We start from the raw sequence: 24,371 nt of genomic DNA, 5'->3' as shown, positions 1-24,371 counted from the left end.
GTGTGTGTGTGTGTGTGTGTGTGTGTGTGTGTGTGTGTGTGTGTGTGTGTGTGTAATGTTCCCCAAAACAAAATTTATTAGATCCTGGAAAGGGTTGGAATTTAAACAAAGGAGATTAGAGAGGGTAATGTTCAACTGAAAGGAAGAAAGCATGGAGGATGGAATTTCAGGTGCCATGTCAGCCTTTCGAGAAAGATATTTAAGAGCAAGGGGACCTCCCTTATACTCCTGGCATTATTTGGTTGTCCACTCACCTGAATAACCTAGTACTCTGCCTCCTCATTTCCACTCAGCCAGGAAGCTTAGAAGTCTGGTTGGCGGTGGAGAGGGACATGGCAGTAAGTTCTTTTTCTGGCCCTGCTTAGATGCCAAGAATTGGCTGGTGTCTGTGAACTTGTTGATAAAAAAGGAGCCATGGTTTGGGAGACAGGTGCAGATTCTCTTTGGGGGGGGGCATTTCTGTAATTAACTAGGACCCCGACCCCTCTGGCAGACTTCATTCATGAGCTCTCCTTCCCTTTTTGTTCTCCTGGGGCTGGCTGCTGCCTTAGATCTGCCTCTTTGGTGATTAGAGGGGGTGCTTTCTGGGAGAGAGAGGATTCAAGTCGTGACTGAGAGCTCTGGGTGATCAATTATTTTTAAGAATGTGTTGTTCAGATCCTTAAATAAACCATAGTTTCATTTAGAGAATTGAGGAGAATATGAGGGAAAGGAATGGTGGCAGGATCAAGGAGGGCCAGGCTGACTGTTGAGCCAAAGGTCAGGACCAGGATGGACAGTTCTCTTTTTCTCTCCAGGCAGCAAACCATTTGTTGGGGATTGGTGGTAAGAATGAGTGAGGCAAAGGGGAGGGGAGTTCACATTCTGCTTGCTCTCATCCTTTAAACCCTAGCTCAAATGAAAGCTCCTCCAGGAAACCTTTCATTCCCCCGTGACTGAAATTGATCTTCCCTTTATTAGATCTCAAAGCACTTTAAATTACAATTGTGCTCTCATGATATTGTTTTAATTAGACATTTAGTTACCTGAGTAACTAGTCTTGTTTCTATTAGCAGACTGAAGACAGCAATGGTGTTATCTTTATTGTTGAACCATAAGGCACAGAGTAGGTACTCAAGAAGTGTCTGGTCATTGAACCCAGAGTACCTAGGTGGCCTCCTTGCCTTTTCAAAGACTGCCTCTATGCTCTCTTTCTTTACCTCTACCTCTTTAAATCTCTAACTCTCTTGGCACTCAGTTAAGGTATCCCCAACCCCATTAAGTCACTTCTGGATCCCTCTCATTGTTTGCCTTTGTCTTTAGTTACCTGCTTTCATGTGGCATTCCTACAACCCCCTCATCCCCAAACAGAATATAAGCTTCATGAAGGCAGAGATTGTTTTATTTTTTGTCTTTGTTTCCCCAGAGCCTAGCACAGGGTCTTATACCTAGGATGTACTTAGTAACTGTTTGTGGAATTTAACTGAATTAAATAGATAACATGGGGGGAGGATGGGGAAGAAAGATGTAGCTTATTTTCATTAGCCAATTCCAACAAACTCGATTGTAACCTAGAATGAGGGTAATTAGTGTGGTATAATAACCAGTGTGGTAAGAAGCACTGGATCTGGAGTCAGGAAACCTGAGTTCAAATTCCTGCACCAACACTTACTGGCTATCTGGACCATTGGGCAAGTCACTTGAGCTGGGTTTTTGTACCCTAACCTACAGAATGGAAAAAATTGTATTTGTGCAGCCTTCATCAGATGGCTGCTATGAAGAAAACACTATGTAAGCTTAAAATGTAGAAGTAATTAAATTAAGAAGTATGAGCTATTAATCTGCTTCCCACAAAACTAGCATCCCTGCCCTTGTCCCTCTAATTCCATGGTATTGGTACCTGGGACAGCTCCCAAGAAGGAGGAAGAAGAAGCCTCAGGCCCAAATTCTAGGTAGAGAAGTCTAGCCTGGATCTCTGTCCCGTTAGAACCCAAGCCTGACCTGACTGTACCTGCCTGCCCACAATAGGTACCCCTACCCCACAGTGGCAGGGTTCTCCCCACCTACCTTGGCATCTCAGCTCAGCTGACTGACATGCAAATTAGTTTAATTATTTCTTCTTCTAAAATAAATTATATTTTGCAGTGACTGCAATATGTTGTGTCAGGCAAAATTACATTCAATATTTTTAAACTAATTGATGCAGCCTTGAGGAAGCCTGATTGACAGCAGTGAGCAGCACAGGCCTGCTACCTAAACGGTTTCCGAAATTAAAATTAAACACGAAGCTTTCCTGCCTTTCCTCCCAGAGCTGGCACACCATTAATCTGGGAAGGCAGCTGGAAGAGGCAGGGAGGCCCTGATGTGCTTAGGAAGGCCAGGGAGTATCTCTGGTAGGAATGACCCTCATTGATGACAGTACCAAGAGCCATTCATTTGTTGTTGTTCAGTAATTTTTTCAGTTGTGGTCAACTCTTCGTGACCCCATTTTGGACGTTTTCTTGGTGAAGATACTGGAGTGGTTTGCCATTTCCTTCTCTAGTTCATTTTACAGAGAAACTGGGGCAAACAGGGTTAAATGGCTTGTCCAGATTCACATAGCTAGTGTCTGAAGCTGGATTTGAACTCATGAAGAGTCTTCCTGACTCCAAGCCCTGTGCTTTATCCTCCGAACCACCTAACTGCCAGAGCCACTTATAGAGAGTCTAAAGCTGGGGACTCCTGGCCTGGAGGTTAAAACTCAGGGATATCCCTCTTCCTCAAATGGTCTTTGAATCCCAATAGAAAGGCCTCTCCTTTAAGTAGAGGGGATACAGTATGTTTATTGTGAGTACTTAACAAATAAAAGTTCCTTCAATTGACCTTGCAGAGTCTTAATACACAGTAGAAAGATACCTGGCATAGGGCATCCTCTGCCCCCTTTACTGGAAATGCATGATTGAGTGAATGAGGACTATACCAGGAGTTAGGAACTATAGACTCTATGCCAGGTTCTGTCACTAACTTAACTTTGGGCAAATCACTTCTCTTTGGGTCTTAGGTCCCTCCTATGTAAAGTAAAGGGGTTGAACTAGATGACCCTTAAGGCTATTTCCAACGAGAAAAGCAGTCCATAGACCATAGCTAGTCATAGAATTGAAGAACTGAAAAGGACCTCAGGGACCACCTAGTCCAATTCATAACAAGAATGACTCTCTGCTACAACAATACTGGAAAGTGGTCATCTCCCCTCAGCTAAAAGATCTTCCTCAATGGAAGTGCATTACTTTTTTTTTTTAAGCAATTGGGGTTTAAGTAACTCGCTCAAGGTTACTGGGCCAGGTGTTTCTGGGTGGATGCTAAATGTCTGAGCCTGGATTCGATCCCCAGGTCATCCTGACACTGGAGCCAGTGCTCTTACTCGCTGTGCTACCTGGCCGCCCCAGAAGTGCATTACTTTTAAGGGACCCCATTCCATTTCTGGAGTTACGAAGGTTTTCTTCATATGGAGTTGGAATTTACCTCTCTATTTTGGTCCTAATTCTACCCCCTGAGTCCAAACAGAACACATCAAATCCCTCTTCTATATCACAGCCCTCCAAATAGTTAAAAGATAGAGATATCATCTTATTTTCCTCATGTGTAAGCAAATTTTATGCAAATGGTCTACACACACATTGGTAGTGTCCTTAATGAAAACCCAGTTTGGGAGCAGGCAGGTTTTCCCTGAGGGTGTGCTATTGCTGGTCATAATTTTGGCCACATTAACTGAGAGGTGTAGAGAAGATATAAATGTCCGCTAGGTATGTTATTTGCTGATTGCTTTAAAAAGTGTGTGACTTGGTAGAATATAATGCAGCCTTGAAGTCTCCTCAAATAAGATGTCTCCCACACACATCTTAAAAGCACGCAGGATTCTATGATATGTGTCTCTATGGAGATTGCTTAATTCAATGACCATGGAATACTTACAGGATCTTAGATTCAGATTTACCTCACTCATCACTATAGGCACTTTTATACTGTAGCATGCACATCACACCTCTTTCACAGATGTACATCCACTCCACAGACACACAGAGCCAACCCCAAAATTCACATATACCCCTCAACATGCCATAGGAATCTAGATGCAAAGAACGTAATTACATCATTCATTTCCACAAGATTTTGAGTTACAAATTTTCTCCCCACTTTTCCCTACCCACCACCCCAAAACAACGATCCCACTGTATACCCCCTCCCCCAGTCTTCTCTCTCCTATATCCTCCCCATCTCCCCTCTGACTTTCCAGAAGAGCAAGATGTCTCTCTATACCCCAGTGCCTGTGTATCTTATTTCCCAGTTGCATGAAAAAAACCTAATAATAATATATTTTTTAAACATTTGATTTTAAAACTTTGAATTCCAGACTCAAAGAACATAATTACATGCACCTCACCCAACACAATAAACCAAAAACACATGGTACATGATCCACCAGCCAGTTACCATCCAAAGCACCTCCATTTCCACTTTAGTCTTCAAATATTTTCACTTATTGAAGAGATACATAGTTTAGTGAAAGGAGTGCTGAATTTGGAATCAGGAGACCTGCCTTTGAATCTCAGCTCCAAGACCTTCTATGTGTGGGATTTTGGGCAAATCATTCCCCTCTGTGAACTTCACATTTCTCATTTTATGCAAATGGTCTACAAATGGGGATAATTAGACTTGTACTATCTACCTCATGGGGGTTTTTTGAAGAAAATACTTTGAAAAACTTAGAGTAATACAAAAATACGAGTCATATATGTGTACAGCTCTCAGCACACATGCTCACTCGCATACACATACATACAACATAGCACCCTTACCTACACACATCCCCAACTATCCCTCCTGACCATGTCATACATGTACACACACCTCTCAAAACCTGCTCATGCACACATACACTGCAACCTGTGAATACACATGGATTACTATTTCTCCTTCTAAACATACATACACATACTCCACTGTGGACCTGCTTACCCTAATTATTAGCTTTTTTTTTTGGAGGGCAATTAGGGTTAAGTGACTTGCCCAAAGTCACATGGCTAGTTTTTTGTGTTAAGTGTCTGAGACCAGATTTGAACTCAGGTCCTCCTGACTCTGGGGCCGGTGCTCTACTCACTGTGCCACCTAGCTGCCCCTATCCTAGTTATTAGAATCTGAGCCCTATACAAACCATATACTGTGTATCAACTGCACATTCACTGGAGTACCCATACACTCCCCAAAACAGGTCAACACAGATACCCAGGCACACACATACACACTCCTATACAGGAATTCATTATTTGTTCTTCTTTTCCTATAGCAGACATGCAAGGCACACAGTCTGCCAGGTAGATGGCCCCCATTTGTTTTCTCTCTCTCTCTCTCTCTCTCTCTCTCTCTCTCTCTCTCTCTCTCTCTCTCTCTCTCTCTCTCTCTCTCTCTCTCCTTTTTTTGGAGGGGGAAGCAGAGAAGTTGGGGTTAAGTGACTTGCCCAAGGTCACACAGCCAGCTTTGTGTTAAGTGTCTTCTTAGGTCACATTTGAACTCAGGTCCTCCTGACTCCAGGGCCGGTGCTCTATTCACTGTGCCACCTAGCTGCCCTACCACCCCACTCTCTTAATGGGAGACATGTCCAAACTGACAGTACTGGAATACACTGTCCATGAGACATACCAACATCCCTACTGGACCTGAGGCTAGGTGCCCTTGCCTCTAGAGAAGGTAAGAGGGAGAGAGAGCAGAGAAAAAGAAATGAAGCAAGTGGAAGGAAAGAGAAAGGGAGAGAGACAGAAGAAGAAAGGGGGAACAATGAGGTAGAAAAACAAAAGGGAAAAGAGGGAGAGAAAGGGAGAAATAATATAGAGGTCAAGTAGAGGATCTGAAGTGGAGAGAGCAAAAACAGGTAGACTGAGAGAAAGGAAGATAAGAAAGGAAGAAACAAAAGAGAAGAGAGAGGAGGTGGGGAAGGAAGGGGAAGTAAAGGACAGATGGGAGTGAAAGCAAAGAAAGGTAGAGAGACAGACAGACAAAGGGGTGGGAGTGGGAAGGAGGGAGAGATAAAGTAGAGAGACAGATTGAGGAAGGGGGAATTCATTGGGAGACAGGGCTGCCAAAGCCTGTCAGCCCCTGGGCTCCCCTCCCCTGGCTGCTGGCCTCCCTATCCTCCCCTGAGGGTAATTAGATTGCGTCCAAACACAATGCTCTGATTAGACTCGCTCCCCTCCCGACAGGAAGATTTATCATCTCAATTACAGGCAAGCCCTGCCTCAGATACAGCCAGGAGTAGAGCTGAGACCTGTAATAGGGAGCCTACCCCCTACCCTCTTCCACTACCCCCTCACCTTCCAGGAGGGGGCCAAGTGCTTGTTCACCATTGAAGATGAGGGAGAAAAAGAAGAGAATGAGGCCAGGTTCATGGGCAAATACTGAAGAACTTCCATATGCCCCCTAGGAGGACACCATATTAAGGGGTCTCTACAGAGAGGATCTGAAATGAGGAATTTACCCTTCAATTTGAACATTAATCCCCCTGGTTTCCCTGAAATCAAACAGCTGAAAAGGGCCTTAAGATAGAATTTAAAAGCTGAAAGAGGCCTTAGAGACCTAGACCAATTCCTTCATTTGACAAAGAAAACCCAGAGAGGGAAAGGGAATTCCCAAGATCACATATCAAATTAGTGGCAAGACTGGGACTCAAACCCAAGTCTTCTGACTACCAAGCTAAGGGTCTGGCACATTCTCGTTTTTTCCTTCTGGGGTAGCTAGTGCCAGTCCTTTAGTCAGAAAGATTCATCTTCCTGAGTTCAAATCTGGCCTCAGACACTTACTTAGTTAAGTGACACTGGGCAAGTCATTTAACTGTTTGCCTCAGTTTCCTCATATATAAAATGAGTTGGAGAAGGAAATAGTCAACCATTCTAGTATCTCTGCTAAGAAATGCCCACTTGGAGTCATGGAGAGTCAGACCCAATTGAGAAATGACTGAACAACAATGACCATTTTTCATAATGGAGTACTTTTTCCTCTGGAGGGATTTTAGGCCTCACCTAATAGAGGAAGGGATTTTTTTTTTGCAAAGTCTTCTTCAAATCTTTGAAATCAAAGCTAGCTCATATGGTCCACTGCTGTCTTGAGATGATCCTAGACACTTGATACAATGTCCTGCCTTCCTTGAGATCTGTCTGGACACTCCTGGGGACGTGATCCCACCTCGACCTCAGATCATGGGGTTCTCTTGGAACATCAGAACTAGAAGAGAACTGAAGTTATGGAACAAAGAATTTTGGACCTTAGGCTACAAAGTGTCAGAGCTGAAAGGAAGCTTCGACATTGAATGTTAGAACTAGACGGGGCCTTAGACTATAGAACACCAGCTGGGCAGGAGCTTAGAACTCTGCCCAATGATCTGCATTCCTGAGGATATTCAAGGCTTCCTCTGAGAAGAGTCAACCTTAGCTCTGGTGTCCCAGAGGGTCCAAGCACTGCAGTCAGGGGACATGCCATTCTCCCCACATCTTTCTCACTTCTGCTTAACACCTGATGTGAATTGGATTCTCTCCTACCTTACCCTCCCCCAAGATCTTCTTCCCTCCTGACCTGGGAGGCATTGGATTTTAGTATGATCCCTGCTCTGGCACCAAATAAGTGGGTTTCAGCCCAAGTCACAGAATAACAGAATGTCATGACTGAAAAGTACCTTAGAAATAGTCTAATCCACTCTCCTTTTATCGATGAGGAAACTGAGGCTCAAAGAAATTAAGGAACTTATTCAAAGTCACATATCTAGTAAGTGGCAGCTTCAGTTTCTTTCTCTGAACCTTACTTAGTTTTACAATCTATAAAATGCTGTGGTTGGTCTAGACTCTAGAGAATCTTTTAGGCCTTTAATCCCTTCTAGCCCTGACATGTTATGTTCTAATATTCCTCCCAGGTCTGTGGTTCTGCCTCTTCCCCTAAGGCTTATTTAGCCTAGTTCTCTAACTAGCCTGGGCAGTAGAACCCAGCTAAGAATTCAGGGAGCAGATGAGATTAGCTGCTAGTTGTCTTAAATTGCCTGACCTCCAGTCTACCAGAGGTTCATCTGCTGCTGCCAGCTCCCTGAGAGAGGGAGCAGGGACCCCAGACCTAACCGCCATCCCTCTCTGCCCAGCAGTGGGGACTGGCTAGACCTCCAAAATTCTCACTGTCAGTTTGAAGGCCTTCCTTCTACAACTGCCCTTTCCACCAGAGAATTCAGACACAAATTGTACTTTAAATTCAATATCGGTCATTAATATTTCATGATTACAAAACGTTAAAGATAATGTCAGTGGAAGGAGCGTCTGGATGGGCAGAATGGATGACTCAGAAGTTACTGGCGGAGGGGAGTCAGAATACTAAGCGACTCCACAGGCCTTTGAGGTAATCCAGTATGACAGGCGGCCCTGCTGGAGGGGAACTGCAATACTTACTGACTTGTTCGGAAATCTTAGCTGCTGTGTATAAATATTTCCCCTCTGATTCTTGTCACCTTGTGTTTGCCAAAAGAGAGAAAGCTTGGCTGGTTGCACTAGCCCCCCACCCCCACCCGGCTAGCCTCCCCCTCTAGGTCAGGCCAGCAGGTCCTGCTCTTTCTGGCGGCTCCTCCCACCCCTTTGCCAGGCACGCCCGGTTCCCGCCAGCCCTGGGAAGCTGAGCAAACAGAGACTTCTCAGAATGTCAAGGTTTGAAGGAGCCTTAGAACATAGAATGTTAGAACATAGAATATGTAGCCTGGAAGGAGCCTTAAAACACAGAACAGGGAATGTTTGAGCTCAAAGGGACCTCAGAACAGAGACTGTAGGAACTGAAAGGAACTGGAGAATATAAAATCTTTGGGTTGGAAGGGACCTCAGAGGTCATCTAGTACAACATTGCCCCCATTTGATGGAGGAGAAAATCAAGGCCCAGAGAAATTAAATAATGTGTTTTCTTGGAACCTCGGGTTTCTAATTTGCAAATTGAGGGTAATATTTACAGTGCAGGGGTTATTAATTGGTGGGGGGGGTGGGGAGGTATGGAAATCTGTGGATAGATTTCAGAGGATCCATGAACTTACATGGGAAGAATGTCCTGATAACTGTATTTCAGTATAACTGCCTTCCTTTGTAAATCTATGTATTTTATGTTTCTAAAAACTTTATTCTGAGAAGGGGTCCATAAAATTCACCAGGAGGCCAAAGGGGACCATGACGCAAAAAAGGTTAAAAAGTCCTACTCTAGTTCTTATGAGATAATGTATGTAAAGTGTGTTGTAAACCTTAAAGTACTACATATACATCAGCTATTACTATTTGTTGCCCAAGGCTAGAATTGTCTGACATTACCATCAGAGCAGGGACTAGAAATATACTGGATCTCTCCATGGCTCTTAAGGATGCCCCTTATGTTAACATTACTGAAGAGGCTTCTGCTTAGTCAGAACTGGCATTGAGCCCCAGCTATGAGCCAGCCTCCAAGTATGTAACCTTGGGCCAGTCATCTTCCCTCTCTCTGGGCCTCACTTTCCTCAAATGTCAATATATACCAGTCCTATAATACTGCCTACCTCCAGGGATCACAGAAGATGCAATGAAGTTATAGAAATAGGGGAGGGGTGGGGGTAGAGGTTGTGTTTTTGACTTTGGTGAAAATAAATAACTCTACAAAAGTAAGGGATTAGTTTTACTAATACCAGTTTATCAGGAAGCTACTGTATGGAGCTGTGTTTGGAGACACGATTTAACCCTCTAATGGAATAAAGAATCCATGTTATACGGTAATTCGGCCCTCTTGGTTTTATCTGGTTTTGGGATGCCCTAGAAAAGCAGAAGCTCCCTTTGGCTAAGCACTTTACAAAAATCCATTTGAATCCAGCCCTCCTGGAAACTGGGATTTCTTTTTTGTTTTTGTTTTTGTTTTTTGGAGGGGGGGAAGGCAGGGCAATTGGGGTTAAGTGACTTGCCCAAGGTCACATGGCTAGCAAGTGTTAAGTGTCTGGGGCTGAATTTGAACTCAGGTCCTTCTGACTCCAGGACTGGTGCTCTATTCATTGTGCCACCTAGCCACCCCAAAACTGGGATTTCTAAAAATGCTCTGGAAAGGGGAGCAAGACCTGTGTAAGCTCTGATTTCTCAGTTCAGTACCCTGGGTCCGGGGGCATTTCACCAACTGCATAGCAAAGATGGTGATGCAAAGTAACTGGATAATAAAATTACAGATTTGGAGCTTTGAGGGACCTTAGAGACCATTAAATCCAGCTCCACCAAGAAAAGTGAAATGATTTGCCCAAGGTAGTACCTGAGATAGGATTTGAATCCAGTAAGATTAATTCCAAATCCAGTGGTCTGTTCTAGTGGGGCTGCCACAGTCACTATCCAGGGGGATGTGAACCTTCCCAGAGAGAGGCTGGGCTCCGGTCACTGGGCCTGCAACAGACCCCCTCCACCCCCCCATGAAGCCTTCCATGATTAACTCTATCCTTATATGCCCCATCTATCCAATTGCAGAGCTGGATCAGATGGTCTCTAAGGAGGTCCCTTCCTGCTCTGGCATTAGCTATATGTTAAGATCCTTTTCAGTTCAGTTCAGAAGCTAGGTGGTACAGTGGATAGAGTACTGGGCTTGGAGTCAAGAAGACATGAGTTCGAATCCATCCTCAAACACTTACTAGCTATGTTATCCTGAGTAACTTATTTAACCTCAGTTTCCTTAGCTATAAAATGGGGATAATAATAGCCCCGAACTCCCAGGGTTGTTATGAGGATCAAATGAGATGATATTTGTAAAGCATGACTGGCACACAGTAGGTGCCTAATAAAAGCTAGTTGTCTTCTTTCTTGAGTTTAATAGACAACTGGAATTAGAGTCAGGAGTCCGGAGTTTGAGTCCCAGCTCTGCTCTTTCCTATATGACTTTGGGCAAGTCACTCTCTTTCTTTGAAACAATTTTCTCACCTGTAAAATGAAGGATTGAACTTAGTGTGCTATTATAGCTCCTTCTCATTCTAAAATCCTAAAAGAATTTATTATTAAGGGGGTGAGGGGGAAGGGCTTTGGGCTAGGAGAGGGCTAATACCTCTCAGATCTCTCTCTCTCTCTCTGTGTCTCTTTTTGTCTATGACTGTCTCTGTCTCTGTTTCTTTCTGTCTATCCCTGTGTCTGTCTCTCTGTCTTTCTGTCTCTGTCTCTTTCTCTCCTCCAATCTCTCTCTCTCTCTTTCTCTCTCCCCCGTCTGTCTTTGTCTCTCCCTCTCTCCCTTCACTCTTTCTCTCCCTCTCGTCTGTCTGTCTCTCTGTCTTCTTCTCTCCTCTTCCTCCTCCTCTTCTTCTCCTTCTCTCTCTCCCTCCCACTCTGTCTCTTCTCTCTCTCTCCCTCCCACTCTGTCTCTTCTCTCTCTCTCCCCCCCCCCCCGTTTTCTCTCTCTCTCTCTCTCTCTCTCTCTCTCTCTCTCTCTCTCTCCCCCCCTTCTCTGTTTCACTCTCTCTGTCTCTGTCTCTTCTGTCTCTCTCCTCTCGCCTGAGGCCTCAGCTGCCTCCTGGGGACCACTGGAAGGAGGGCTTGCTCCTCTCTCCTCCCTGGCTTGTCGGCCACTTCCTCTGTTACCGCTTGTTCTTTTCCTTTCATGCCCCGGGAGGAGTGGATTCAAAGGCGCTCATAGCAGCAGCCCAGAGGTTTGCTCTTCCTTTGTATTTCCTTTTAAACTGGAGTTGAAAGCAACAGAGGGAACTTCAGCAGAGGGACTTAACTGGGCTCAGGGCCGGGGCAGTGGGGCTGGACTGAGCTGGGGGAGGGGGCAGGAAACCTGGGCCTCCCCAGGGAGAAGCCTCTCCATCTCCCTCTGAAGGGAGGTCAGATCGGTCAGGGATCTTGGTTCTCATAAATGGGGGCTTTGGAGCCTGCGGCTTTAAGCCTTTCCTGCTAAGTGGGGCTCTATAAGCTTTCTCCTCTGGGGTGACTAAAGGGTCAGAAGCCGGAGCTCAGGATACAAGGGACTCTCCAAAAAGAAGACAGATTCACTGCACACAGCAAAGCCTATCTAGTGGATGGCAATGATGATGATGATGATAATAATAATAATAAATGATCATAGATTTTGAGTCAGAACAGACCATGGAAGTTATCCAGTTCAACCTTTCATCTCTGTTCAGTCATCTCAACTATGTCCCACATGACCCCATTTGGGGTTTTCTTTTCTTTTCTTTTTTTGCTTTTTGGAAGGCAATTGGGGTTAAGTAACTTGCCCAATGTCACACGGCTAGTTTTTTGTGTGTTCCGTGTCTGAGGCTGGATTTGAACTCTGGACCTCCTGACTCTAGGGCTGGTGTTCTATTCACTGCACCACCTAGCCACCCCACATTTGGAGTTTTCTTGGCAGAGATACAGGAGTGGTTTGCCATTTCCCTCTCTTTGCCATTCATCTCCCCTAGCTCATTTGACAAATGAGGAAAGTGAGGCAAACAGGGTTAGGTGACTTATCCAGGGACACATAGCTAGTGAATGTCTGAGGCTGGATTTGAACTCTTCCTGGTTCCAAATTCTATCTACTGCACCACCTAGCTGCCCCAACCCTCCATCTCACAGAGGAGGAAGCTGATGCACAGAAAGATTCAGTGACTTGCACACAGCTATCCTCATATCATAGAAAAGCCAGGATTTGAAATCAGGTCATCAGACTCCGAGTCTGGCTCCCTCTTCACTGTGCTGTGAGCTATCACTGGCACGACCCTACAAAAGTCACTCAGCTTCTCTCGGACTCTGTTTCCTTATCTACAAAATGGGGATAATAATCCTCGAATTACCTACTTCATAGTGTTGTTTGTTATGAGAAAATGCTTTGTAAGCCTTAACTTGAGAGAAATATGAGCTATTTTTCAGATCAGCAACAGAACATCTATTAACCATGCAGAGGTTTCTGGGCCCTTAGCCAGCAGGGTGCCCCATGCGCACAGCACAGGGAGTCTCTGGGGCCCAAGCCCACTGGCCAGGGTCTCCCAATTCCACTAGGGCTCTTTGCAGAGTCTCATCATCAAACTCTGCATGTACATCTAGCACCCACTTCAGCTAAATCATCCTCTATTCTGCATTCTCTTCAGTTCAACCTTCTGTTCTCTGACTATAACTGTCTGTTGCAGGTCTCTGACTCAGCTCGGGGTTAAGGACTCTGGTATGTCCTGAGAAAGTGGGACAGACAATTGCACCCCCATCAGTTCTTGATCGAAGGAAAACCGAGGTTAAAGGGAGGGATGCCCTTCTCTTCTTGCCTACTGTTTAATTAGCAATTAGTAAATGATAAGAGGGCCCCATCTGACACTTGGGCTCATCAGATCTCAATGAGGGGGATGGCTGGCTGTTTTGGAGAGAGGGAAGGCAAGTCTCGGGGGATGCAGGGCTCTGGAGAGAATAGAACCCTAGGAGAAATGGAGGCCCAGGGATATTCTAAGGGAGTTTGGGGAGGGAATTCTCAAAGTAATGTAAATAGTAAGTAATAGCAGGGAGCAGAAAGTATTCAAGGAAAACCTAGGGGGTGGAGGAAGGAGTTGGCAGGATTTGGGACCCAGATGCAAAGGAGTGGGTAGTGCGGGTGGCACCCAACCAATGTTACCATTCAGTGAAACCCAGAGAAGGCGTCTGTCTGCTACCAAAAGGCAGCTTGGGGTGAGATTGGAAGTGTCTAAGAGGATTGGGTCTGTAGGTGTCTGTAGGACTATAAGCTTCAGGCTTCTTTTCAGGACCAAAAGATGGAGCCTCCTTCCCTCCTCCATCCTGTCCCCAACCCTTCCCACTCACCAGCCTCCATGGCCAGCACAGTGATGTTGTGCCAGCCTGCTGTCTCCCGGTCCAGTCCCTTGCCTGTCACAATGGCACCAGTGTCAGCATCGATGTTGAAGATCTGCTCCAGGTCTGAGTCACGGTCGATGGCGTACCTGGGGGCCCACGAAGAGGCAGGATTAAGCAGTGACTCTGGGCCCCTGTAGACCCACTCCAGGGAAATGAGAAGGCAAGCTGATAGCAGCAGGGAAGGAGAGGCTGAGCCCCAGACCACCTCTCACTGTCTCTCCCTCCTTCCACACCATCTCAACCCATTTGAGAGGCATTGTATTGTAGCAGATAGAGTTCTGGCCTTTGAGTCTGGAAGACCTGTATTTGAAGCCTGATCAAGTCACAACCTCTCAGGGTCTCATTTTCTACATCTGTAAAATGAAGGGGCTGGACTAGATGACTTCCAAGGTCACTCCCAGCTCTAAATCCATAACTCTATTATCTCTGCCTCATCCTGTTCCCAGCTCCCTGTGGCCTTCCCAAGCCCTCCCATCCTCATAGAGCCCACTTCACCTGCAGTCCCCAGGGTCCCAACATGCAGAGGTCCCTATCAACAGTTTGTTTCAGGGCACCTGAGATAAGGTTTGTCTTTAGTCAGTCAGCCAATCAATTAACCAGTAAACATTTATTAAGTACCAGGTATATGTAAGCCAGGTGCTATGTTGGATGCTGGAAAGTCTCAGTTTCAGAAAGAGTCTTAGGAGATTCCCTGGATGGTCTGTAGGACGGTCCTTAAGGGAGTGTGGGGCTCAGGGAAGCCTCTACAGGATGGAAGGCGAAGGCTGGCCCTAGAAACCCAGGCCTTACCAGGTGAGTGAAAGCCCTGGGCTATTTGTAGAGAGCATGGGTTTAAGAAAATCTACAAGGGGTGGCCAGGCGGTGCAGTGAGTAAGTGCAGGCCCCAGGGTGGGGAGACCCGGGATCGGTTCCGGCCTCAAATACTTGGCACCCACAAAAAAATAACTGGCCGTGTAACCTCGAGCAAGTTACTTAACCCCAATTGCTTAAAAAAAAAAGTCTACAGCTAGGGATGGGGAGGAGGGAAGAATCAGGATAAGATGGTGAGGCTAGGCCACAGTCGACTGGGTAAGATCATAAATATAGAATTAAAGAGGTCTTTAGGGGCAGCTAGTTGGCACAGTAGATACAGCATCTGTCCTGAACAGAAGGACCTGAGTTCAAATCTGGTTTCAGATACTTACTAGCTTTGTGACCCTAGGCAAGTCACTTAATCTTACTTGTATTTTTAAAAAAAGAGGCACATCCAACTTCATCATTTTATAGATGAAGAAACCCATATCCAGAGAGGTTACTAACATGTCCATGATCACATAGTCAGTAAGTGTTTCTGGTAGGATTTGAACCCAGATTGTCCTGACTTAAAGTCTAGCCTTATCTCTTCTCCTCCCCACTGCTTCTGCCTCCCCATTTCTTCCCTTCTGGAACAATCCACGGAATTCCTTCCCCCTCGTTTCCTCTCACAAGCCACTGATTCAGTGAACAATTTGCATCCTCAAGAGGTTACCAGCTCTGACCTGGCTGCTTCAAGTTAGCTCCAGGACAGGACCCACCCCCCTCTTGGAGGTTCTCCTTATTCCATGGGGCAGAATATCTCCCATCTAGATCTCCAAGAAGCAGCAGGACAAAGAGAGAGAAAAACTAGACCTAACCAGGAACCTGGATTAAAATCCTGGCTCTACCATGTGGTTCTGCAATTCTAGAATCTGGTCCTACCATTTACTTGCTGTATGAATCAGGGCAGATCATTTACAGAGTCTCATTTTTCTCAGAAAGGCTAATTCTCATTCTCCTTAGCTGGATCTTCACCTAGGCTCACTAACTGTGGGAATCCTCAAATGCTCTGTCCTGGGCTCTCTTCACTACTCCCTCTATACTATTCCCCTTGGAGGGACCATCTCCAGTCATCTTGTTCCATCACCCAGATCCCTCCAGAGGAGAAAGTGAGGCTGGTGACTTTGCACAGCCCTCCCTTGCTTAAATCCAATCCACTTGAAATTCATGGCATCATCTTCCTAATGTCATGATTCTCTTGGAGAAGGAAGGACAAACAACAATTTCCCTTGGCGATTTCATCAACTCCCAGAATTTAATTATCATCTCTATGCCAGTGATTCTCAGATCTACTTTCCAGCCTTAACTTCTCTTCTTACCTTCAATCTTGCATCTCCAGCTGTCTACTGGACATCTCAAACTAGATGTCCCAAGAGCATCTTAAACTTATCATGTACAAAACTGAAGTCATTATCTTTCCTCAAAAACCTCCCTCTCTTCCTAATTCCCTTTTTGTTGTCAAGGATACCACCGTCTTCCCAATCACCCAAGGTCACAACCTTGGGGTCATTCTCAATTCCTCACTCCCCTCTCATCTCCCATATCCAAGAGTTGCCTAGTCCTTGTCAATTATACCTTATGCAACATCCCTTTCTCTGCTCTGATCCTGCCACCACCCTGGTTCAGGCCCTCCTTACCTCATGCCTAGACGACTGCAATAGTTTTCTGGTTGGCTTCCCTTCCTGAAGTATCTCCTTGCTCTAGTCTATCCTCCATTCAGCTATCAAAATGATCTTCCTAATGTACAGGTATGAATATATCATCCTCCAATTCAATCCAGGATCAGATATAAGATCCTTTGTCTAGCTTTGAAAGCCCTTCCTACCCTGCTCCCCTGACTCCTTCCCCTACCTCTCCAGTATTCTCACACCTTACTCCTCTCACCTACTCTACCATCTGGTGACTCTTACCTTTTTGCTGCCCTTCACATCAAGGGGCCAATAGTCACTACAGTGGATATGGCACATGGGCCTACAGTCAGGAAAAGCTGAGTCCAAAACCAGCCTCAGACATTTACAAGATGTGTGGCCCCAGTTGAGTCACTTTAACCTCTGTATCCCTTGGTTTCCTCAATTGTATAATAAGGATAATAATAGCACCTACTGAGGTAAAGTTGATTTGAGGATTAAATGAGAAAATATTTGTAAATTGTTAAGTACAGTGACTGGTACAGAGTAGGTGCTTAATAAATACTCATTCCCTTTCTTCTTTCCCCTTTCCCTCTCACAAGATACTCCATTTCCTGACTCTGTGTACTTTCACTTACTGTCCTCCATGCCTGAAATGAGTCCCACCTTCTCTAAGAAGTCTTTCCCAGTCTACTTTAATCTTAGTGCTCTCCTTCTCAGATTATCTACAGTCCATCATACACATATATATTTATATGTATATATATGTATATATACATATTTATTGGCATGTTGTTTCTTCCTCTAGATCATGTGCTCCTTGAAGGCAGGGACTATTTCTGCCCTTTTTTTTGTCTCCCTGGTGCTTAGCACAGCACCTAGTACATTTTAGGTGCTCAATAAATGCCTCCTGTTGTCATATCATTATTTTACTCATTTTGGAATTATGCTAAGAAAATTACTAAAATCTCACCATTAGGAATATATCCTGGGGAGGTCAAAGATTAAAAAAAAAGATCCAAGGTACACCAATATATTTATAATAATACTTTTTGTAGTTGATGTTTGTTGATTGGGGAATGGCTAAATAAATCACAGGACATGTAATAGAATAAAACTACACCATAAGATTGATGAATAAGAAGACTTTAAGAAAAGCACAGGCAGACTTAGTTGAACTCATACAAGGCAGGAACACAATATAATCAAATAACTACAACAAAGTCAATGAAAAGAACAGTAACAAAAATCAGAACTTAATGCTGGGGACTAGTCTGACAAAGAGGAGAAAATGAGCCTCCTTCTGTTCCAGAAGCTCCCAAAGTGAGCAACATCTATCCCTTGGGGGCACTGGAATGATGGGGGTGGTGGTAGCCTCATGTACAGTTGAGGGGTGTTGAATAAAAATAAAGGGGCTGTGGAATAATAAGAAAAGAAGAGAAAAAAATTTGAAAAACCATTTGTACATGTTCCATCTGTTGTGTAACAGAGTTAAAGTCATAGTGACTACAATATTTTTCCAAATAAACACACAAAATGCAAGTTATAACCAATGAGTGGTCAAGTCCACCCACAGGGTCTTAACAAGCAAATGTTAGCAGGTGAGTGTGTCACACATTGTCAGGAAGTCCAGCATGCACTGGGAGGAATATGTGCATGTAATGACTTGTTTACAATATGATACTACATGGAAGTGGCTAGGTGGCTCAGTGAATACAGCACCAGCCCTGGAGACAGGAGGACCTGAGTTCAAATCTGGCCTCAGACACTTGACACACTTACTAGCCATGTGACTTTGGGCAAGTCACTTAACCCCAATTGCCCTCCCCCCCCAAAAAAAAGCAAAAAAAATATGATACTATTAAGTTACTTGATGCAATACTGCATCATCAAAATTTCAATGCAAGAAAAAACCCCACAAATTTATATTAAGTTATTAAAGAGACATCATTTTTTTAAAATTATTTTTTGAAATGATGCTATTAAAAAAAACACTAAAGGTTAAAGAAAGTATATTTCCAGGGGAGTGCTAAGTAATTTTTTTTAAGGGGGCAGCAGGCCAAATAAGTTTGGGAACCTCTGCTCTATTCTTTGCAGAAGTGGGTAACTATGGGTGTGGAACCCTGCACATCTAATTGTCAGACTCAGCTGATAGGGTGTTTGGTTTTGCTGAACAGCAGTTTTTCCCTCCTCTTTCTTTTTTATTCTTTGTAACAAGAGGTGGCTGGGGAGATCAGACAGGGATACGTTTAGGCATGAAGGTGATATAAAAACACAAGATGTCAATAAACATTTTTTTAATTATAATTATATGAACAATCTCACAGGATTGCTGTGGGGAAATCCTGTTGTAAGCCTTAAGGCACTTAGAAATTTGAGCTACATGAATTTGGCCTAAAATAATCACATTTCTACTTCACTTGAAGATTCACAAAGTGCTCACAACAATCCCTGAAAGATTGTTAGGGAAACATTAGTATCCCTACCTTATAGATAAGGAAACTAAGGCTCAGAGAAGTCATTCAGTTATTCAGTTTTCTCTAAATTAAGTAATTTACTAGTGTGTAAGGTGGAATTTGAAAACAGGTCTCTCTTGATTCCAAATCCAAGCTCTGTCTTGATAAAATACCACACTGCCTGGCTATCATTAAATGGTTAAATCCAGCAAATCACCAAATTATAGATAGATGGAACTGGAAGGAAACTTGGAAGCCTGAATAGCAATTCTGGAAGAGGTACAACAGTATGTGAGATACTAGAGGAGGGAGGACACCTAAAAAGTAGAATATCACCCGTGGAAGGGACCTCAGAGATCATCTAATCTAACTCCTTTTATAGAGTTAGATGAGGACCTAGAAAGAGGAAGTGACAGACCCAAAGCCAACTGCTCTCTTCCCCATCTGACACCCTGAAATCTGAAAAAGACCATTTTGATAAGGATGAAAATGAACATCAAATCTCAAACTTCTTCAACCATTTGCTATTTCCTCTGTTTTCCCTGCTGATCCTACATATCCTTCATCACCCAGTTACCATCTCCAGGAGGCCTCACCAGCAGCTGACTGGAAGTATTTTCCCTCCCTCACTTCCATCATAGAGTTTTTTTTGGTCCCTCATATTTTAATTTATATCCAACTCAATTCAACAAGTGTATGTTTAATTGTCTACTATGTCTAAGGATGCATTGTGCCAGATGCTGGGGATAGAAATTTTTTTTTAAATGCCAGTCCCTGACTTCAAGGAACTTACAGCATCATACAATTTGCATAATGAAACATAGGGATCCATGACAATTACAGACAAAGGGGACCTAAGAAAATCTGAGGAGGAGAAGAATACTTTCAATGGGGGCAGAGGAGGGGAGGCAGGGAAAGGAAGGCTGTTAGGGCAAAGGTACCCACCAGAGTTAAGCCTTAAAGAGAAGGCTTCTAAAAAGCTAAGAGGTGGAAGGTGTGCATTCTAGCTGCGGAGAAAGGCTTGTGTATATGAATGAACAGAGGTGGGAGATGGAATATTGAGTTTGGAGAATGGCTTCTGGTCCGGTCCCATGTGACTGGAATGTGCAGTGCACAAAAAGGATTCATGTAGAATAAACACAGGCTGCAACCATAACATAGAGAGCTTCAAATGCTAAGCTCAGCACATCTTTTCTTCTATGATTAGTAAGGAGCCCAGAAAGTTTTTATTTTTATTTTTTGCTTTTTGGAGGGCAATTGGGGTTAAATGACTTGCCCAAAGTCTCATGGCTAGTAAGTGTGTCAAATGTCTGAAGCCGGATTTGAACTCAGGTCCTTCTGACTCCAGAGCCAGTGCTCTATTCACTGTGCCACCTAGTCACCCCCCAGAAAGTTTTTAATCAGGAGATTGAAATGGTCAGATATAGGACCTTTCCATCTTTGACCTCCTTGAAGCATATTCCTAACAATGGGATTATTTCTTAGCGTAATTCTAAAATTAGTGAAACAGTGAACAGTAAAATATTGCGTGTCTTAGGAAGATGATTTTGGCAACTGCCTGAAAGATGGATAGGGCTGGGAGGTTGGGGGGAACCTTAAAGTTGATCAGTTTTAAGAGGATATTATAATAGCTCAAGGGAAAGGTGATGAAGGTATGAACAAGCATGGGGGACACTGTGAAGGGAGAAAAAGGGATGGATTTTGAGAGATATCATGGAGATGGAATCAATAGGGCATGACAACTGACTAGATGGAGGGCTGAAGAGGGAAGAGTCAAAGAAGATTCTGAGGTATTGAGCCTGGGTTACTGACTGGGAGAATAGTGATGATAGCAATCTAAATAGGAAAGTTAGGTGGAGAAGAAAGTTTATTAGGGATGACGATACATTTTGGGCATGTAGAATTTGAGATACCAGTGGAACATCCAAGTAGGGTCTCCTCCACAAAGTAGGTGGCATAAAAAAAATGTTTGCTGAAATAGTGGAACCAAGTCCTCCTTAAAAACAGGGCTTGTAGAGAAGTCTGGATTTGTGAGCTAATTGATCTTAGCATTAATCAATCAATCAATAAGAATCTGCAAAGTGCCTGCTATTCACCTGGCACTCCCTGTCAAGTGATGGGGGTAGACATACAATAGTGAAACAGTCCTTGCCCTCAAGAAAAGTGTATTCTATTGAAGGAGGAGACAAGATATGTGTGCACACATATATACAAAATGGTGACAAGTGGAATTGGGTAGGAGTACAGCTGGGGAGGATAGAAAACTGGGAGCTGGGGAGGAACAATGTCTCCCTGATGAGGTGCTTAAACTGAATCTTGAGGGCTACTAGGAAGTCTCTGAGGGAGGTTAAGAAAAGAGTTGATTCTAGCAGTGGAAGCTGTTAGGGCAAACACAGGCAGGAAATAGAGCTGAGTATGAGGAGCAGTGAAAAGATCAGTGTGATGGACCATACTGGGTGTAAGCAAGAGTAACGTATGTTATTCTTCCACCAGCACTTCATGCTAGTCTCCTTTCCCTATTCTTTGTTCTAGCTAGACTGTTAACAACTATTCCTTAAACTTTTCCTCTCCAGTTATTACTTTACTTTGAGCGAGATACTTATTTCACTTTTCTGGGACTTTCCTCTGCAAAATGAGGCAGTTGGCCTAGGACCCTTTCAGCTCTAAATCTGGGCTCTCCCATCCTTTGCCTGTGTTCTCCCACATCCTTCTAGCCCCTGCGGTATACACACTTCTAGGGTCACTAGAGAAACGGTTGGAAATGCCATGTTTTAAGAGAGGGCTCGGTTTTCTTGAGAGGTGTAGGGACTTCAGCCTCATCTGGTCCATTCTCCTCCTTTTACGGATGTGGAGACTGAGGTGCCACCAAGAGGATAAAGTGCCCTGCCTCTCCAGGGCTCACGAAGTAGGTGAGTGAGGGGCAGGTGGTGAGGTAGTGAGGCAGGCCCTAGGCCTCCAGCGCCATCCTTGCCATGGCTTTCCAGCTCCCTCCCTCCTGCCTTCTCCTGTTCCCCCTCCTCATTCCTCTTCTCTTGCCGTGGCAGCGCTCTGGGACTGGGGGCCAGGGGCCATCTAGCAGACGGCCACTCGGCCGGCTCCTCTCCCAAGGCTGCATCCCTCGGCCCTTCCCGCTCGGCAGCCTCGCCAGCGCCAGGATTTGTCCGTCTGCAGCTTTTCTATTGCCGCGTGAAAAAGGCCCTTTGTTCCGGCTCCTTCCCGGCTCCCGCCTGCCTTTGTGCGGGGGGGGGGGGGGGGGGGGGGGGGGGGGGGAAGGGTTGGGGGAGGGGAGTGGGGAGCCCAGAACCAGAGCGGAGAGCCAGCAGCCCCTGCCCAGCAGCTTCCATCTACTCCACCAGACCGGCCTTGGGGGACTGAAGTCCCTGCCCGACCTCCAGGGAGTCCAGCTGCATGAAAGCGGAGCCCAGCCAGTTATTATTGAGACTGGGCCTCAGCCCAACCAGCCCGGCCTATGTCAACCCAGGTCTAGCCAAGCTGCTTAATTAGCACCATCCGACAGCCGTGCAAAAGATGCTTCACTGAGCTTGCACTGAGGTGGCTAGGCCGAATGGAAAAGGGTACTAACTGCAGAAGCAGGAGTCCAGGTTTTTAGTCCCACCTCGACCACTAACTGACCGAGTGGCCTTTAGGCATCCCTTTCTGGCTCTGGGCCTCAATTTTCTCTTTGCAAATGGAGGGGGTGAAAGAGAGATATTTGCTGAGGTCCCTCTCAGCTCTGTCCCTTCCATCTCTGACAATATGTGATGCCTTTCCTGGATCTTGTGCTTGATGAGATCATGGAACATAAAAGAGAAACAAAACAGGGTCCTTTCCCACAGGGAGGTTACACTGTGCAGTCTAGTAGGGGAGAAAGAACAAGGAGACAACTGTAACAGCAAGCAGGATGTGATAACTGCAGGACACAAGCTGAATGATGGGAGTCCAGATGAGGGATAAATCACATCCTAACCAAATCTACTGGAGCCAATCTGTTTTCTTGGGAGGAAAGAGGAGAATGGAGAGCTAATAAACTGGCTTGTAGTTCTGCTTTACTATCCTCCCTGACCCTAAAGCCTTGCTCATTTACCTCCTAGAATGAAAGAGCTGGAAGGGGTTTTGGAGACCAGTTGGAGTCCAATTCTTTCACTTTGCAGATGGGGAAACTAAGTTCATAGGGGGAAGTAACTTGTTCCTCTCAAGATGCTTGAATTTTATAGGAATGGGATAGTTCTCAGGATTGATGCTTTAGCTGGGTACAGAAAGCTGTTTCAGGAAAGGCTAATTCAGTGGGGAAGGAATGGGGTGGGTGACTGGCCCCACCAGAGGAGTCCACATTAATAACTTCTAGTTCATAAGTTAGATATGCCTCTCAGCCGATGATTGCCTCTCTGGGTGGTCTTCCTATCCTTGAGGATCACTTAGAGATTTAGAGCAAGAAGGGATCTAAAAATAAAGAACATAGACCTTTCAAAGGTGAAAGGAGCCTTAAAGGGCATTCTAGTCCAACCTTTCATTTTACAGAGAAGCAAACTGAGGCCCAAAGAAGGGAAGGCATTTACCTCTTTTCCCTTTCCCTATCTTCCTCCCTCCTTTTTTCTTTTCTTTTCCCCCCTCTTTCCTTTTCATCTTTTTACTTCCATCTCTTCTTCTGTCTTTGCCCTCTTTTTTCCTATTTCTCCTTTCCTTTCCCCCACTCTCCTCTTAGGCCTCCTCCTCTACTCTCCCTTTCCTATCCCTCTTGTCCCCTTCTCTTCTCTTCCTTTTCCTTTCTCTCCCATTGCCTATCTTTTCCACCTCCCTTTCCTCATCTCTTCCCTTCCACTCACATCCTCCCACTTTTCCCTTTCTTCTCTGCCTATCTTTGCTTTCTTCCTCCCCTCTCATTTTTCTCTTTCTTCTCTACCCCTCTTACTCTCCCTTTTCTCTCTGTCCTCCTCTTGCTTCTCCTCATCCTACTCCTTATCCCCTACTCTCTTCTAATTTTCCTTCTCTCCTTTCTTCTTTATCCTCTTTTCTCCCTTTCCCCTTTTTCTTCCTTCTCACTGTTTCCCTTTTTCCCCTCTTCTCTTCCTCTTCCCCCTTTCTCTTCTCTGTTCCCCTCCTGCTTCTTCTCCTCCCCATCCCCCACTTCCTCCCCATTCTTTCTGTTCCTCTCATTTCCCTTTCTCCCCATCTCTTCTTCCCCCCTTTTTTTGTCTCCTTACTTTCTCCCCTTCTGCTCCTCCTCATTCTTTCCTTTGCCTCCCCCTCTTTCTCCCTGTTCCCCCCATCATTCTCCTATAATTTCCCTCTTCCCCTCATTCCTCTTCTCCTTCTCCTCCCCTCTTCTCCCTCACTCCCTTAGCAGGCCTCTTTTTTCTTCTTTCTGCCTCCTCAGCTTTCAGAGGCTGTTTGTTCTCGGTTCTTGGTCCTTTTGTTCCCTTTGTAAGTAAATAATATGGAGACAGAGGGAGGGAGGGAGGAAAGGAGGAGGGAATCCCAGAGCTAGAGAGTGAGAGCCAGGTGTTCCCAAGGACAGCAACTTGGCTGACAGAGGTACAGGTCACAGTCATTGCTGCTAAGCCTAGGGCTTTATGAGAGCCAATGGTGTGTGTGTGTGTGTGTGTGTGTGTGTGTGTGTGTGTGTGTGTGTGTGTGTG

At 45.0% G+C, this 24,371-nt stretch overlaps 1 protein-coding gene across 1 annotated transcript in view; it reads right to left on the bottom strand.

Annotated features, from left to right (window-relative positions):
* Positions 1–24,371, bottom strand: part of CDH22 (cadherin 22) — a 154,882-nt gene that overhangs the window by 12,969 nt on the left and 117,542 nt on the right. The window contains exon 8 of the mRNA XM_069062725.1: positions 13,767–13,903. Within this exon, the coding sequence (XP_068918826.1) occupies positions 13,767–13,903 (137 nt within the window). The remainder of the gene's footprint in view (positions 1–13,766; positions 13,904–24,371) is intronic.

The sequence above is a fragment of the Petaurus breviceps genome, unplaced genomic scaffold (assembly GCF_028583685.1).
Source record: "Petaurus breviceps papuanus isolate PSGF00001 unplaced genomic scaffold, PetGlider_PUasm1.0 90503, whole genome shotgun sequence".
NCBI classification, from domain to species: Eukaryota; Metazoa; Chordata; class Mammalia; order Diprotodontia; family Petauridae; genus Petaurus; species Petaurus breviceps.
This window is presented reverse-complemented; position numbering and strand designations above follow the sequence as displayed.